The sequence below is a fragment of the Bombus pascuorum genome, chromosome 3 (genome assembly GCF_905332965.1).
Source record: "Bombus pascuorum chromosome 3, iyBomPasc1.1, whole genome shotgun sequence".
Lineage (NCBI taxonomy): Eukaryota > Metazoa > Arthropoda > Insecta > Hymenoptera > Apidae > Bombus > Bombus pascuorum.
This window is the reverse complement of record NC_083490.1, coordinates 4,876,150-4,892,363: the sequence shown is the minus strand read 5'-3', so window position 1 is coordinate 4,892,363 and position 16,214 is coordinate 4,876,150. Positions and strand designations below refer to the sequence as shown.

General features: G+C 35.1%; 3 protein-coding genes across 10 annotated transcripts in view; 1 reads left to right on the top strand and 2 right to left on the bottom strand.

The window, feature by feature from the left end:
• Positions 1-4,311, top strand: part of LOC132905305 (TNF receptor-associated factor 4) — a 40,007-nt gene extending 35,696 nt beyond the window's left edge. For all 8 annotated transcript variants that reach the window (XM_060956468.1, XM_060956471.1, XM_060956470.1 and 5 more), the window contains 4 exons: positions 1,403-1,564; positions 2,133-2,450; positions 2,540-2,800; positions 2,928-4,311. In XM_060956468.1, coding sequence (XP_060812451.1) covers positions 1,403-1,564; positions 2,133-2,450; positions 2,540-2,800; positions 2,928-3,281 — 1,095 coding nt within the window. In that variant the 3' untranslated portion in view covers positions 3,282-4,311. The remainder of the gene's footprint in view (positions 1-1,402; positions 1,565-2,132; positions 2,451-2,539; positions 2,801-2,927) is intronic.
• On the bottom strand, positions 4,283-5,382 carry LOC132905312 (probable DNA replication complex GINS protein PSF2). The gene is made up of 3 exons (XM_060956479.1): positions 5,005-5,382; positions 4,826-4,934; positions 4,283-4,768 (listed from the first exon to the last, which is right to left on the bottom strand). The coding sequence occupies exons 1-3, from the start codon at positions 5,247-5,249 to the stop codon at positions 4,547-4,549; spliced, it is 576 nt and encodes a 191-aa protein (XP_060812462.1). The 5' UTR covers positions 5,250-5,382; the 3' UTR covers positions 4,283-4,546.
• Positions 5,383-5,653: 271 nt separating this feature from the next.
• Positions 5,654-14,792, bottom strand: LOC132905302 (adenosine receptor A2b-like). The gene is made up of 4 exons (XM_060956461.1): positions 11,587-14,792; positions 8,745-8,956; positions 7,823-8,293; positions 5,654-6,877 (listed from the first exon to the last, which is right to left on the bottom strand). Exons 1-4 carry the CDS (start codon positions 12,017-12,019, stop codon positions 6,503-6,505), a joined length of 1,491 nt encoding a protein of 496 aa, XP_060812444.1. The 5' UTR covers positions 12,020-14,792; the 3' UTR covers positions 5,654-6,502.
• Between the last annotated feature and the right edge of the window lie 1,422 nt (positions 14,793-16,214).

Below are 16,214 nucleotides of genomic sequence, written 5' to 3'. Positions count from 1 at the left end.
TTTTACGTTTTATACGATAAAGACGGTACTGTATGTTGTTCAGATAATTGAAGAGTTTCGCGAACAAAGGGCTCGTAGGTTTCCTATTTTCTAGTAAAATAGCTAAATTACTATGAAGCTTTTATTCGTGTTGGGAATATAAAAAGGACAAATTCTTTAAGTTGTTTAATTCTAGTTTTTTGGTATTAGTTACGTTTAAATTGGTAACTGTTTAAGAAAAAAGAAAACTTTATAGTAATCGAAAGAATTTGAACGTTGTTTTTTTTTTTTTTTTATTTTTATTTTGGTTTTACAATTTGTCCTGAAGGACATTTGGTAAAGTGTTATATCTCATTGGTGAATAAAAAAAAATAAAATAAAATAAATGTAGCATGTGGGTGCCAGCTTCGTGTTTTCTAAGTTATATCTTTTATGAAAAATTTGAACGTGACTAGTATTTAAAAACTCGAGCTAAAACCTTCACTGTTGAGGTATTATACAACTAAAAATTTTGCCCTACGAGTTCTTTTCTCAGAAAGCTCCACGACCGATACGTAAAAGTGTCAAGACTATCTACGGGTCTTCTAATTGTTCTTTATAAAATTACTCGAAATTTTGGATGCGTAAAAATACGTTCTCGAGATTGTTTCATTATGCATTTCTGATCTTGAGCGACCTTGCGTTGATAGGTCGTTGAACTGGTCCCGGCACGGTTAACTCCCACACAGCTTGCGGATAACTCGTGTTGGTTTTCCGCTCAATTATAAGAACAATTATCGCCTCTTCTTACCGTCATTAACATATCAAGTCTTACATGATATCTTGTGTCAAGTTACGAGTTAAAAATAGTCTATATATGCTATAAATGGCTTCGTAATTCTCTCTATTGTAATCAGTAATGGGAACATCCCATTGTCGGAAAACATTATAAGGAGCTATAAGATTGACCTCGAAATAAATTTGATATGATCTTTTTAATAATTCTACATACACAAAGTATGTTACATTTTTTTCCACCGGAGTACAAAGAATTAGTAATTAGAAGTTAGAATCATTAAAATTCTACGCTTTTGAGAATCATCAGAAAAAACTTTCGGAAAAGTACTCTAAAAATTCGAATTTATTGTAGTATTAAGAAATATCGAATAAATTAAAAATTAGAACTAAGCACATTTCAAGCGAAAGAATTCCCCATATAATTTTCACAGAAGAAATTTTAACCTACATATATTAACATAATGCTTTTACACGCTGCCGTAGACGTTATTACTATTTCTTTAATCTCCGGTATGCGGTTCGTTCACCCGAGTTTCCCCGATTGTCGCAATACGAACATAAATCCGAGGAGAACGATCCGATCGGAGTAGAAGGAATGCGCCGTTCAAGTCTCACCGATGTAAAAATCGCATTATATCCTGTTTAGGCTCACCTGAATACCTGCAAGCACGACGCGGTCCCCTGCAGCAATAAGTGTGGCGCGATGATCCCGCGTGTGCTGATGGAGGACCATTTAAAGTACACTTGCGCCCAGCGGCGAGCACGCTGCGACTTCTGTGCCAAAGAATTCACCGGTCACACGCTCGAGGTAACCGCCACTGCATTAATTAGAAGAATCGCGATCGAGTGCCAGCCGTTAACTGTACTATAGTGGGAACGGATGCAAGCGAAAGCACCATGAGTTCAAACGAAATTTCTCGAATTCTTTTTCCTTTTGTTTAATATTCATTTAGTCATGGATGAATGATTACAGTGGCTCACGAAAGTATTTGAACTTTCATAGAAACTTCTTATGAACATATTATGCGTGTTGTACGAAACATTCTAACGAAGTCTTACTAGCATCGTAATGAAGCACAATTATCGTAATTATATTAGCAACGTTTGAGGCCAATTTAAAAACGTACACAGTAGCTACGAGATATTTAATTCAGGTATATATAATTCGCAGAAAAATATTTATATTATTCATTGTATTAACAAGTTATATTCAGTGAAAACATCTTTAATACTTTTATATACACTTTCAAATTCTTACTATGTATTCGTTATAATTTAGCTGGTATTATTTCAAAATTTTCTATTATGTGTTTATATGTCTATAATTTAATCAACTATTTAAGGATATCGCTAACGATTCTGCTCTTTATCTACAGAAACACACAGGGACGTGTGGCTATGAACCACTCTACTGCGAGAATAAGTGTGGCATGAAAGTGCAGCGAAGGCATCTCAGTCAACACAAGTTGGGCGAGTGCGCGAAAAGACTGGTGGCCTGTCGTTACTGCAACAAAGAGTTCGTTTTTGACACACTCGGTGCTCATCACGCCAAGTGTGGCCGCTTTCCAGTCGCCTGTCCACACCGTTGTGAAACTGCCGTCTTACCAAGAGAAGATCTCGAAGTTCACTTGAAAGATCACTGCACTACACACCTCTTATCTTGTACTTTCAAGGATGCTGGCTGTCGTTTTAAGGTACATCAATTTATTGCTTTAAATTACATTCATTTTCTGTCTTTTTTCATTTTATAATATTAATATCAAAATACTATTTTTTGTCACAGGGAAATCGATTTTCGTTGGACAAACATTTGGAGGAATCGGCAAAGATGCATTTAAGCTTGATGTGCAGTGTAGTAACAAAACAACAGCATCAGATAACCAGCCTGAAATCCGCCATTAGCAAACTATCGTTAAATTACACGGGCACACTAATATGGAAAATTACGGATTACAGCGCTAAAATGTCCGAAGCGAAAGCCAAGGAAGGAATGGAACTCGTCAGCCCTCCTTTTTACACTAGTCAATATGGTTACAAGCTACAGGTAGGCAATACTTAATATTGATTCTATATTGTTTTCCTTTAATTCAAGTTTTAAGAACTCTACTATAGGTAGAAACACGAGTACATATACTTACTTACTTACAATGTAAAAATATTGAACATTCCAGGCGTCAGTTTTCTTAAACGGAAATGGAACCGGCGAAGGAAGTCATATTTCAATATACATAAAGATTCTTCCCGGAGAGTATGATGCTCTGTTGCGATGGCCATTTTCCCACAGCGTGTCCTTCACTATATTCGACCAGACGGTGGTCGCGGAAAAGGCGTGCAATATCGTAGAAAGCTTTATACCGGATCCAACATGGAAGAACTTCCAGAGGCCCAGTCGTGAGCCCGATTCTCTCGGTTTTGGCTTCCCAAGATTTCTCTCTCACGAAATGGTGAAGAAACGGCATTTTGTCAAAGATAATACTATGTTCATCCGAGTAAAGGTCGATCCTAGCAAAATAGTTGCTGTCTGAAAAGATAACATCGACCCGTATTTTTATTAAATACGTTGTATTATACTAACTCAATTACTATCGTTCCACGTAACACATTTAATATTGTTACGCCGCACACACATGTTTCTTGACATGGTTTATACGTATTTTTTACTTTTACACGTATCGTCAGTCCAGTAAACAATTAATGATACTTGATATTTATTAATTGTGTACTTGGTGTGATAGGTCGAAGTACTTTACATATGAAGCGCATGGTACTTATGTCGTTACGCTGAAATAATGTAAAACTGATTAAAACAAAATAGAAAGCAATAGCGACTTACAAAACAAAACGACCGCTGTGCGAGACATTTGGAGGATCTAAATTCAGAGAATTATTTAAATTTCTATTACGAACAGAGTTCTGGTTTTGGCATATTGATATTTACGTTGACTATCCTTTATACATAATTTTGAAGATTTTAGGATATATTAATAACACGAACAGACGATCCTCCAGTTATCTGAAGCAATATATCTCTCAATTACACGGGAGCTGATTGAACATGTGTACATATATCGAATACTGAAATTTTGTAAGTTCTCACTTGTAGCATCAGACCCATCCTATGACTGCAGTTCCCAATTATTCCCATCTTTTATTTTGTAACATACGTTTCCACTACACTGGATGATTCGATTTACAAACTTAACACGAGGTTGGAGGTCGCAATTTTAACTGAAATTTGAGTAGATCAAATTTTTCAGCACATTGGATTAAACCGGTCAACGTTAAGTTTGTTAAAACGATATCTATCTTAACAATTCAAATCAAAGATTATTAAAGGACTGTGTATTATAAGCTTAAGAGATGTAAATATTGTGAAAAAAAGAAACATAGCGCCGAACGAGATGCGAGTTAATTAGTCGAAGCGACAGATCTACCGATGTAAATATAAGTTTACTTTATATTAGTGATAATGAGAAATTGTGATTGAGATGCTAGTGACTGTATGTAATGATCTAAGAATAAGAAATAAAACTATTATATCGCATTCGTATATTACATACTATGAACATATTATTTTATTTCCCATTTTCTTTATTTCGTTACACGAAATCAACAAAAATGCGTTATAAATACTTCATATCAATACTCAATATATACATGTATATTTACAATCTAGAAATTATGATAGATTATACATAAAAAATAAAAACATCATCTAGCAATCAGTCTATTGTGATGTCCCAGCATGAGATTGTGTCGGTTTCCCATCCTAAAAAATATAAAGTTTGGTTCAGAAAGGATAAAAAAGATTTTGTTGTAATAGAATTACTATCGTATAGGGTACAGATATGGTTTGAATCCTTAGCATTTGATCCAGAGCATGTGGCAATAATGGACGAACGCTGTTGATTTCCATGGCAGTTAAATGATCCAGCTTAGCGTGTAAACCTTCACTTTTAAGGAATGCATCTATCGATGTACGAAGCTTTGACATTCTTATATCCCATATATCCTAAAAGTTAATTAATACATTAGCATTAAAAGGTATACTTACATTTATATTTATTACCTTCACTGCTGTCTTTATCCTGTCTGCATCGGGTATATCATCACTACCAACATTCAGTAGAAGCTGTGCTTCTTCCATGTAATGATTACTGGGCATTTTTATAAACAATCTAAAATAATCAATTTATTTATACGAAAAAATATTTTATCATAAGGGATGAAAGAAGCACATTTACTTACTTGGATAACTTCTCTTCTTCCTTCGTTTCATTTAAGCCATCAACGTCCATCCAGTCTTGATTAACGATTCGACACTTTTGTTGCTGTTTCAGGTTTACAGCCAACCAAATCGGAACTTTTACAGGTAGACCGGCTCGAAACGGGCCCACAGATCCCGAAATTAAATGAATCATGTCAAAACTAAAATTCGGCACAATGGTGACTAATTCTTTTTCACCGAGAAATTCTACTTCACTCGGATCCATTGTTCAATGTTTAATATTTTATGATGAACAATGTTTATTAAATAAATTTTAACATCTTCCACACAGACCCAACGATTGCATCTGATACGACAGTAAGACTAAGTTTTGGCGGGAATTTGCGTACATAGTAACCTTCCATGTTTGAAACGCTACCTGTTGTTCGCTATGTTAACTTCGGATGTATGTAAAGCGCATGCACGAGATTAATTCGATATATCGAAGTTCGAAATTAGTTTTAACTAAGTTCTATTCGTTTGGGCAGTTTAGCGATCCATTTGTAAAAATAATGTCTTATTTAAAAAAAAAAATATTGTACGTTACAAAAGATGTTAAACCAAGGCAAAGACTTTTGTACTGGAGCTATTTAATTGTCAGGTAGTATTAGGTTATTAAACAATAGTATATTTTAGTGGATATAGATGATTATTTTTGTGACATTTATTCAGACCGTCGTGTGATACACAGAATGTGGAATGGACATTAACATATAGGCTGTTTTAAAATAACTTTTTAATATTTGAAAATTCAAATATCGGTTCCCTTATCTATTTTGATTCGTTTATATGAGATTCGTATTTCTATGTTTAACATACATTTCACATCATTTTCATGCAAATTACGTATCCATTATATGTAATCTGTATGAGACTGTCGTTTCCCATAGTAGATATGTTCGTGCAGATATGTTATATATTTATTCGCGTCTAATTGTCATCAACAATGAATTTATTATTTGAAGAATATATTTATTTTGTATTCGAAATAATATTGTTCATAGCCAGTAGAAATGATTATTAATTTTTCAGTTTCTATATATTCATTATAATTTATTCTAAAGAAATGTCTTTTTTTTTGGACATACATTGAAATTTCTTTGAATTACCATTGATTATCATTAAAACAGAAAATGTAATCTAAAAATACGCTCAGTCAAATATTCAGTGCTTTAACAAAACTTAATGCAATACAGTTTCTTCGCACTTTATATCGAGTATTAAATAATATCAGGATTCAGATTATTATACATCGAATTATAACACACTAAACACCAAAAATACATCACGTTTTGTACACTTATTATTAACACCTTATTTTGCCATTTCAATGATTTATTTATGGTAAAAGATAATTACCATACATCTTCTTATCGTTAATTTATTATCAATAGTGAAATTGATATCCACCAATTTCTAATTGAATCGAGATTCAATTTTGATTAATTTATTCACGATCAGAAATGCCGAAGAAGTTCATCAACCTTTGTCTTTATTTTCCATCAATTCCTCGTCCAGTTTTTCGTGAACAGATTCCACGTGATTTACATCTACTTCAATGACGAAGATAGACGCCGGTGGCGTCTCCTCGACGTGATCCACTTCCGCCGGAAGAAGCGGCATTAAAGGTTTGTAAGTCTGTAATTCCAGTGAGGTAACACGGGGCGATCTCGAGTTGATTCTGTCATTTTCAAAATGATCACTTTCGTTTCGTTGCAGATCATTGCTGTTTTGACTCGCGTTGTCATTTTCCTGTCTATCACTCGAAGAGCTTGACGTGTTTCCTGCATCGTTTTCTCGAATCGTAACGTTTCGAGGGCTCGAGAATGATCCTTTAGATTTAACATCAGTTACCTGTAATTAAAATTCGATCGATAAAATAAGATATATTTCCAATAATTTTCAGGATAAAATGAGAATCTTATCTCTAGAAAAATTAATCGACTACAGCTGTAAAGGCCTGATAGCAGGGATTACTAAACAGTAGATTTTTAAAAATCAAATGTCATTTTATGATTGATAATATAATTAGTATACTGCGGATGTTTATACATTTTTAGGAAATTTAATGGTGCAAACATCTACAGAATGCATATAACATCCAGAAATATATATAAAATATTCAAAATAGGACACTTATAGCGTGTATGAAGAAATTTTTATTCATGTACGTTCTATTTTTCTAATTACGTTCATAAGAGACTAATACAGGTAGATCTCGATTAATGGGAGTAGTAAATCCCAAAAATTGATTACGTTATTCGAATTCGCACTATTCGAATATTTGAAATATAGGAATTGATTCTAATTTAAGGAAAGTATAGAATAAAAATGGTTAAATATATCTTTTCATATGTATTTCATTAAACTATGGCACAAACATGATTACTATTTCTCAAAGTATTTTAAGTTGGTCGCACCTTATATATATATGTGCACTATATGTGGCGATAAGCCAGCAGTACTTTGTCGAGTCTCTGTTAACTTGCATACTTCGACCCATGTTTGGATCGGCATCCGTAATTTTTTGTTTCGCGTCGCGTCATGACTATAAAACAGAAGAAGTTCAGAGACGATTTACGCATCGTCTCGGCGAAACAGAAGTTTAAAGATAAAGCTAAAACAAAAGACTAATTGTTGCCACAGTTGTACCTGATGAAAAAAGACTCGCAAATCTCGCATTAACCAAATTTTTATTCGCATTAAATGCATCGTTTTATAATTCCAAATCGAATATCGCACTATTTAAGCTCACGTTAATCGAGATCTACCTTTAATTAAAAATCTATAACACCGTACCTGACGCAGTAAATCCGACCTGATTACCCTCGTAGACGGCGGCCCACCTGTTTGCCTCAGGAATTGTCTCTGGGAACCAACCAAAGAACCACGATCGTGAATCACGCTAACTACGCTAGATTTCACGTCACTGTGCGGAAATAGAAGTCTCCACATGAAATTCTTAAGCGCCGCACGGAAGTCCTTCAGATGGTAAGCATAGAGCAACGGATTGCCAGCTGAGTTCAAGTGCGACAGGATTATGCAAAAATTCATCAGGACATCGTGCACTCTACACCTTGGACAGAATGCCATCACACAGTTGATGGTGTAAAGAGGGAACCAGCAAATAATGAAAAAGATCACGATTCGCGATAGATTTTGCGTCGCCTTCACTTCACGCTTCCTGGCGGCCCCAAGTAATCGCAGCATGGTTCCAGTTGTCTGGTTTCCGGTACGGCGACCCGGATTCATTGTTACAATTTGTTGCAGCTGCAAGAACATTGTTCAGTGCAATAATAAATAATATAATTAGAGAAATATTCAATATATCTTTTTCACGAGAATTCATCAGATGTAACGTGATAACTCTTCTTTGAAATAGTAGAGGAAGAACGAATAATGCACCTCTAAAGTAATTTATATATGAAATTCTCAGAAGATTATATAAATGAAAGACACAATCGTTTATTCTCAGCACCATAATTACTTTGTCACCAAGAAGATCACTTTATTTAAGAACTGCGACCGACGAAAAACCAGATGAACGTATTTAAGAAAAATGACGGTGCACAAATTTGATAAATTAAAGAAGATAAATTTCGAGGGTCAGCAAACAGGACCTTGTCTTCGCTAATTCATTGTCCTGTTTGCACACCGTATATCCGCATACTCACACTAGTACGCATATTCTGCCCGTATATTTACGGTAAAAGTGTCTGACCTGCTTTACGACCACTCGGTATATATGGGTGTAGAAGGCTGCAATTAATAGCGCGGGAAAGATGATCGTGGCGAAGTACAGGAACACTAAGTAATCGTAATCCATCACCTCGGTGAAGATGCATTTCTCATTGGATTTCTTGCCCGCGTTCCAACCTAAAAGCGGCAGGAAGCCGACCAATGTGCCAGCGATCCAACACACACAGATTATACCTAAAAGAACGGAACCAACTTTTAATTTTATATTTTTCTTTCAACTGTTTCAGATGAATTATTACTAGGTAATATGGAATAATAAGATGTAAAAACATAAAGAATAGATCACTGAAAATGTTTAAAATTCTCATCCTTACAATTTTTACCGAAGAGCGATTGTATGGAACGGTGATATATGTATGCAGCAAGGGGAGTGTTTTGGACAAGAAATGGAAAGATTTATAGAGATCCCGCTATAGAAGAAGAGAATGAAAAGTCGGTCAAAGGAGCCGATGATAGACGTGCATGTGAACATTATCGATTGGAAAGTACGGCAATAAACGCACCTTTTCCCCTCGTTGGAGAAATGGTATCAGTCAGTGGGCTCGTAATTAAAATCACTCGTACCATAAACAGGCGAAATGCTTAAATTAATCATGGCTAGGTAGCCTGGCAGTGAAATGAGAAACGTCTAACCGTGTCATTAATTTTTTCACGAGTCTCTCCGATCCTTCAATGCAACTTCGCGCGTTTTACGCGAATTATATTTAAAAAAACGAAATTTTCTAACGCTTTCTTATCAAAGTCTGATTTTAATGAATTTCCATGTTATTTCATGTTTCTCCATGGAATTTTTTTAGAGTCTCATGGTTCTCCTTTTTCATTTCTCTTTCTACGCATATGTACTTTTTCTCGGAGGCAGAGAAATGCGATTTCCATCAATTTCGTCGCAAGGAGGAAGGAAAATCCTTTGGGAAATCGGGCGAATGGATATGTGATATGTATTTCATACTCTATGCTATGTGTTAACATCATTGAAATGCACCGAATGCAGGTGGAATTTTTTCAGTTACTCTACTAATTACATAATTATCGTGGGGATTATGTATTATGAAACCAATACATTGTCATATTACCTTCTTTTATGGATGAGAAAGAATAATGTACGCGAAGAGATATTCTAAAAAACTGTTATAAAAGAAAATACGTTTCACTTTAGAGAAAAAATCCTTTCTTATTTACTATAAGCTACTAACTAAAGTTACATAAGAGTTTTTATATAACGTAATTACAAAGATGAGAACTTTTACAAAGAACAAGTATATTGATACTTAAATATCCCAAGTATACTAAGAAATTCACTAATCGATCGCAAGTAAGAAATTTAATATTTAATGCATCGATTAACTTCAAGTTAAATTTCTTAGGAATATGCACGACAAACTTCTATTATATACGTATATTAAAATATGCGCACGGAATACCACCTGTTGCCGTCTAAAGTGCATTCTGTTACATCTCATCGATTCAGTTCCACGGAGGATTATGATGTAATTTCTTTGGGAAAATCAGCGTAAGTGATACAAATAAATATACATTAATGTAAGATAAAAGAACTTTCACACATATTCACCGTAATATTACAGTGAAATTAAGACCAAATCGTGGTAACAATGGTCTAAGAATATATCTGCACAATATTGTCTAATCAGCATTGTCACTATTTGATGTCCTACATTCTCGTAGAACAGAACGTGATAAACATATGCTACCATGTGTACTTATATATTATACAGCAATAGAAATATTGTCATTTATCAAATTTTATATATTTATACATATATACATATTTGATTCCAAACAAAGTTCAATGACTTAAAAATAGCTTGGAGCTTTTTGTATTTCAAATTATCGTAAAATGTATTGTCCAAAAAACAAAAAAGTCTACCTTCGATGTCCATAAAACTATATGTCGTTTATTATTCAAAACATTACAGAACATTGAAGTACTTTTTACATGCGATCTTACAAGTCGGTATAAGCTGTATATTTTGCATAAACTGAAACATTCGATATTTTATGTCTATTTCGCATAAACTGAAACAATCGATATAGATGGAAAACAAGCTTTGAAATATGCGAAGAGTCGAATAACAGGTCCACTCGAACAAACAATTTCGCAAAATATAATTACGTGGTTTGTGCCTCGGTGTTGTTTTATCGCAGCTCGATTAAATGGTTATGCGTTTCATCCAGAACGCTTCTAAGAAGAGGTGATTTTAATTGGATCATCGGATTGTACAACAGTAACGACGTAGCTAACAATTACTCGATTTACCCTTGCGTTTCTTCGAACTTTTCCCGAGCTCACTCAATTATCGACTCGTACTACTTGCACATCGACGATTCCGTTCACGGTAAATTTTCTCTTGTTTATCTTCATGAATTATCTTCGTTCGATATATCAAACACTTATATCGTATTTTCAAAAGCAGACAAAACAGAATCTAATATTCGAAAAAAGCGTCTTAAAGCGTTATAGAACATTTCTGATGATTGATAGATTTTTTTTTTAATTTCTGCGATTAATATGGATGTCCTGAGAAATTCTTTAAATTATTACACGTATCCACAATGAAATCCATCTGCTAACTTAAATTACAGAAATTGTAAAGTAGAGGAACTTCTCAACTTAAAAACTCATTTACTAACATTTAATAAAACTACTTAAGGAATAATTACTACTTCAAAAATTTAGAGACTCAAAATTGTTAAATAAACGAATCCTTATGAGTTTAAAAATGAAACCAGCTTTAGATCATTTATTATAATATTAGTTCAAGTTCATCGTCCTTATTAATTCTTACCTATGGCAGTTTTAGTGCGTACGGTGCGTGAGTATCCCATGGGATGAAGTATCGCCCAGTAACGATCTATGGACACCGCCACCAGACAGAAGATACTGATCGTGCAAAGGACGATAAGCACTGAAACGGTGAACAGGCAGGCGTGTAAATTCGTCGGTAAACCGATGCTGGCCAAAATGGCGAAAGGTATAGCGAACAAGCCAACCAAGAGATCGGCCGTGGCTAGAGAGATGATGTAATAATTAGTTCGTCGACGAAGTTTCCTCTCTTTGCTGAAGACTGTGATCACCAAGCCGTTACCAAACACCGCACACACTGCCACCAGGATCTCGCAAACTGTATACGGTAGATTGAGTTCCGAATGGGTCGACGCATTCACCGCTGTTACAGTTGAATTAATAGCCAACTCGCTGGCATTTGATGGAAATTCCATCACGATGATACTCTGAACGCAATCGTCATCTACCCTCTATCGATCTGATCCTGATGATTAACTTGCTGGTACATTTATCAACGTAGTTGATCGAAAGAATTGCAGATTATCGAGGAAAATGAAGATTGTAGAGAAAATTTTTTGGCATTTATATAGTTGATGTTTGTCGATGTGTATCAAACTGATGACTCATTAATATTCGCTTGTTCTTCATCGTAGGTTTATGTAACGAATGTGGTAGTAAATGGAAATCGCGTGACTAGCGGTTCTCTTAGTGTTTTTAATGAATCCCCTTAATTTCTTTATACAGAATATCCATGATGCTCGATATGTCACGCGACCACGTTCCTTGAATACATCTTACTTTCTTAACGTAGAGGGGACGTAAATAGCAAATAGCATGTCAACGGAATGAAAACGAAATCGGTCATCTTCTGCTTCCTTTCTGTTTCGAGAATCTTTCGAGTCACCGTTAAGGATTGTTCCATGACCATGTCACGCTCGATAGTAGACAATCGATCTTATTTTAAGAGAAGGACATTGACACGTACGGGCAGACCGGAAAAAGGAAGTATGGTTGTTTATTCGTATGGACGTGTCGCGACGATTAACGATATTTGTACCACTTTTCACGCAACGAGTTTTGCCTCTATCGTGTCGTTTAGTAGTATCTACTAATTTACTTGAAATGCACAATTCTCTGATATATATCTCTAATAAAACGCGTACGATTCACGATTCTTATCGAGAGCAAAGAATAAATCAAAAATTATACAAAGTACCAAGCCTTCTATGGCTATTTTATTTTATTTCCAAGTAGCCAAAAATATCTGACTGAAAGTCATAGATTAAAAATCATCATTACGTCAATACTTCTATTCCTCCATCTTCTTTCCAAACGACCACAAGTAGATTATGTATAACAGAAAGCTCAATATGGTATATTTAATAAGACTTAAATTCTCGTTACACTTGTCCAGAAGTAATCGAGCTTTTCAACTATGTTTCCAGGTAATTTAAGATATCTCTGAAGACTCACGTTTTATCAAGGAACAATGAATCGTCCATTGAGAAACAGGATAGCCGGAAATCTCGAGATTGCGAGCGATCGAGTTCATTAAGTGGACATTTCGAATCCAACCACGTTTTGATCGCGTACTTGCGAAATTTATTGCAAGATACGACCTTCCGGCGCATGTTCATCAGGAGGTAATTCAACTTCCAACGGTACGCGTGCCTTTGATTATGTCTGCAACTGTATTTGGGTCAAACGTGAGTTTCTATTATAAATCTAAAAATCGAATCTTCAATATTGAACTGTTTGGACTCAGAGAAGTTCTTTTACTGGTTTTTCAATTATCCCCATCCTCGTCCGCAGAAGTTGAAATCACGCGGAAAGAATGGATGCGATGGGTAGTAATTTAACTGATTAGATTCTTGTTAACTTTCTCCTTCGATAGACAATCGAGCGCGGATATTGTTCTTATTAAATGCTACTTTATCTTTTATTTTCCCTTATAAATTTAATCTCTCTTAGAATATTTCTAAAAGTATCCTTTTTTTGTATTTATTTACCAAACTTAATTTGCAGTGAGGAGATTGCGAGCGTGTCAGCCTTTTCATCTTCAGTGTTCACAACAGTGTTTTTCAACGTGTATTAAAATGCATAAGTTTTCGAACATACAAAGGGTTTTTCTTTAGAAATACTTCTTCGTTTCCTAACATCTGACTCAGTGTAATATTGCAGAATATCCTTTATTGCTTGACTCACAGTGGCGTAATTAAACTACTGGTCCTCTTCAAGAACAAAAACAGATTAAACTTTTAATTTCATGGCGATGTGACGGTGCTATCTTCGGAGAAGTTAAACTTAACGAAAGAAGAATCAACGCCGACCGTTTCAATCGCGTCGACATCGTGACGCAATTTCGAAGCTTTTTTCGTTTCGATACGACTGACGGAAAAATTATCAAGTGCGCCGCGACTTGGCTAAAAGTTATTGAACCTTCGATCGACAAAAGTCCTTGATATTTGTTTTAAAATACTGAAACATTCAGCATATATTTGTAATTGGATTTTTAGGTTGTATCAATATTTTCGCATCTCCACTTTGATTTTTGACCAGACGTTTGTCTCTATTGTTATGATTAGAGCAATATCTGACAAAGCCATTGAAAGAGTGAAATACGACTTAGGGTGTCGAGAACAAAGTCGAAAGCAGTAAAAGTCATCATAAATTGTATTTTAATATCATCATGTACACCGATACTCTATTCTCAGCTTTTACGCCTATTCTTATTTATAGAGGCTCAGCATATCACTTGCCGATCATCATTATAATATTTTATCTAAGATGTTACGGCCATACTATTTTCTACTTCAAAACTCGATATTTTTATCTTTTTTTTTTGTGAAAGAATATCAAATAGTATTTTTACTTAATTCAAATTTCAAATTTTAATTCCGTTTAATTTTAATTCTGATTAATCTTAATTCGGATTAATTTTAATTTCCGTAGATCGTATATTCGAGGAAAAACCGATTCGAACTCGTTCAGTAACCAATCAGAGAGGCGCCGATATTTACCCAACCAATCAACGTCAATCAATGTCACTGCGCGCTTTTTTTCAAACAAACACTAATTGATTAACGATCGATGTGAATTGTCGTGGTTTCTCGAAACTTTCGGGTTAAATCGAAGATTTGGCGTGAATGAAACGCACCCAGGGAACACGTCCGGCTTCTCAACCCCGTGGCGCGTAACTGAGTTCCTCTTCGTGACACACAGGGACACTGCGACGGTGGAGGTGGAATAGCCGCGGTCGTAGATTATGGTGGTAGTGGTAGACTGGAGAAGAAAATCGGCGATTATATATATCTATGTTTCTGTATTTTATGTAGATACGATCTATTAGGCATAACTCTTGAAAACAGAGGTAATTTAGATTTGAAATCACATAAATCTACACATCGTAGTCGATACTAAATATTTTTTGTCTTGTTCTTCAAACTTTGAATCTTTTTATCCTGGTCGACTATCTTGATTTAAAATATTGATATCTGCAGAATTCATTTGTATATATTTCGCATGTTCTTTTTTATTTCTGATGGATTTCACCTCTAATATTTTCTTCGATCTTTTGCAGAAAATTGACCGAAGCAGCGATTCACGATTTCAGACTTTGGATGCAGTTAATCTACACATCTTCCGGTAGCATTCCTGCAAGCGTATCTTACGAGATTTGTAATTGGATAAGCGTACCACGAGTGAAGATTCAATGGCATATCTGGAATATACGCGTAGGTAAGAGAGGAGGGTACGTAAGTACGAGACGCGGCACGTTCATATGTGTGAAATTGTCAAAGACGGAATAAAACTCTCCTTGTGCGAGTAAGTAGTGCAAATTAGTTTAGCTTCCTCTCGGCGGAATTAAGAGTCCCGTTCCGCCTCTGGAACTTTTTGTAATATTTTATGAATTCTACGTTGCGGGATACTTTATGGCCTATTTCTTTCTTTTACTAACTTTACTAACTTGTCGAGTTTCTCAATTGTAATTTGTTATATTGAACGTTTCAATTTGAGTAGATCTGTGTATATTTTCATAGGAAGTATATACATGTATGTTCAATGGGAATTACAAGACAACATTGGAGGGCAATGTTTTCTTAATGGAACTCGATGGAAGGAGCGTGCAATAGTGTTGAAACACTAACACCATTATGATGATTATCAAATTAAGAGCGTAAAAGAAATGTTGTTTCACTTAATTAGACCTTCCAAATCTAATTTCACGTGCTTGCACGACGCGCCCTTCGCTAATATCGGCCAAGGTGTTTCTTGTCTTGAGAAATTCGACAAGACAAACGGTCGCATAATTAACCACGCGCGTGCGTTCCATGCTTAATATTGGTCACGAAAATAGAGAACCCCATTTCTTCTTTAACATCGTTATTTATATCAATGTAAATGTGAGCGGATCTTCTATCTTATTTAAATCTAGTAAGATTCGACGAACTGCCGTATGGTAATTCTAAAAATTTAATCCAATTGGATAATTGATGGAAATCGTAGGAATAGACTATTTACTGCGTGTACTATTAATCGAATCAGATCCTCTTGCAAACAAGCGGGTATTTGTTATTCCGTTCGACATTAGACAGGATCGGATTACTGCCAAGGCTAACCAGACAAATG

Bases quoted from the DNA above. Each gene is read 5' to 3' on its own strand.
- LOC132905302 (XM_060956461.1), bottom strand. From the start codon at position 12,019: ATGGAATTTCCATCAAATGCCAGCGAGTTGGCTATTAATTCAACTGTA. The intron at 8,957-11,586 runs GTAAGAATTAAT...CCGTTCTTTTAG, and splicing joins ACGCACTAAAACTGCCATAG to GTATAATCTGTGTGTGTTGG. The intron at 6,878-7,822 runs GTACGGTGTTAT...TTTTAATTACAG, and splicing joins GGTCGGATTTACTGCGTCAG to GTAACTGATGTTAAATCTAA.
- LOC132905312 (XM_060956479.1), bottom strand. From the start codon at position 5,249: ATGGATCCGAGTGAAGTAGAATTTCTCGGTGAAAAAGAATTAGTCACC. The intron at 4,935-5,004 runs GTAAGTAAATGT...TGATTATTTTAG, and splicing joins GAAGAAGAGAAGTTATCCAA to ATTGTTTATAAAAATGCCCA. The intron at 4,769-4,825 runs GTAATAAATATA...ATTAACTTTTAG, and splicing joins GGATAAAGACAGCAGTGAAG to GATATATGGGATATAAGAAT.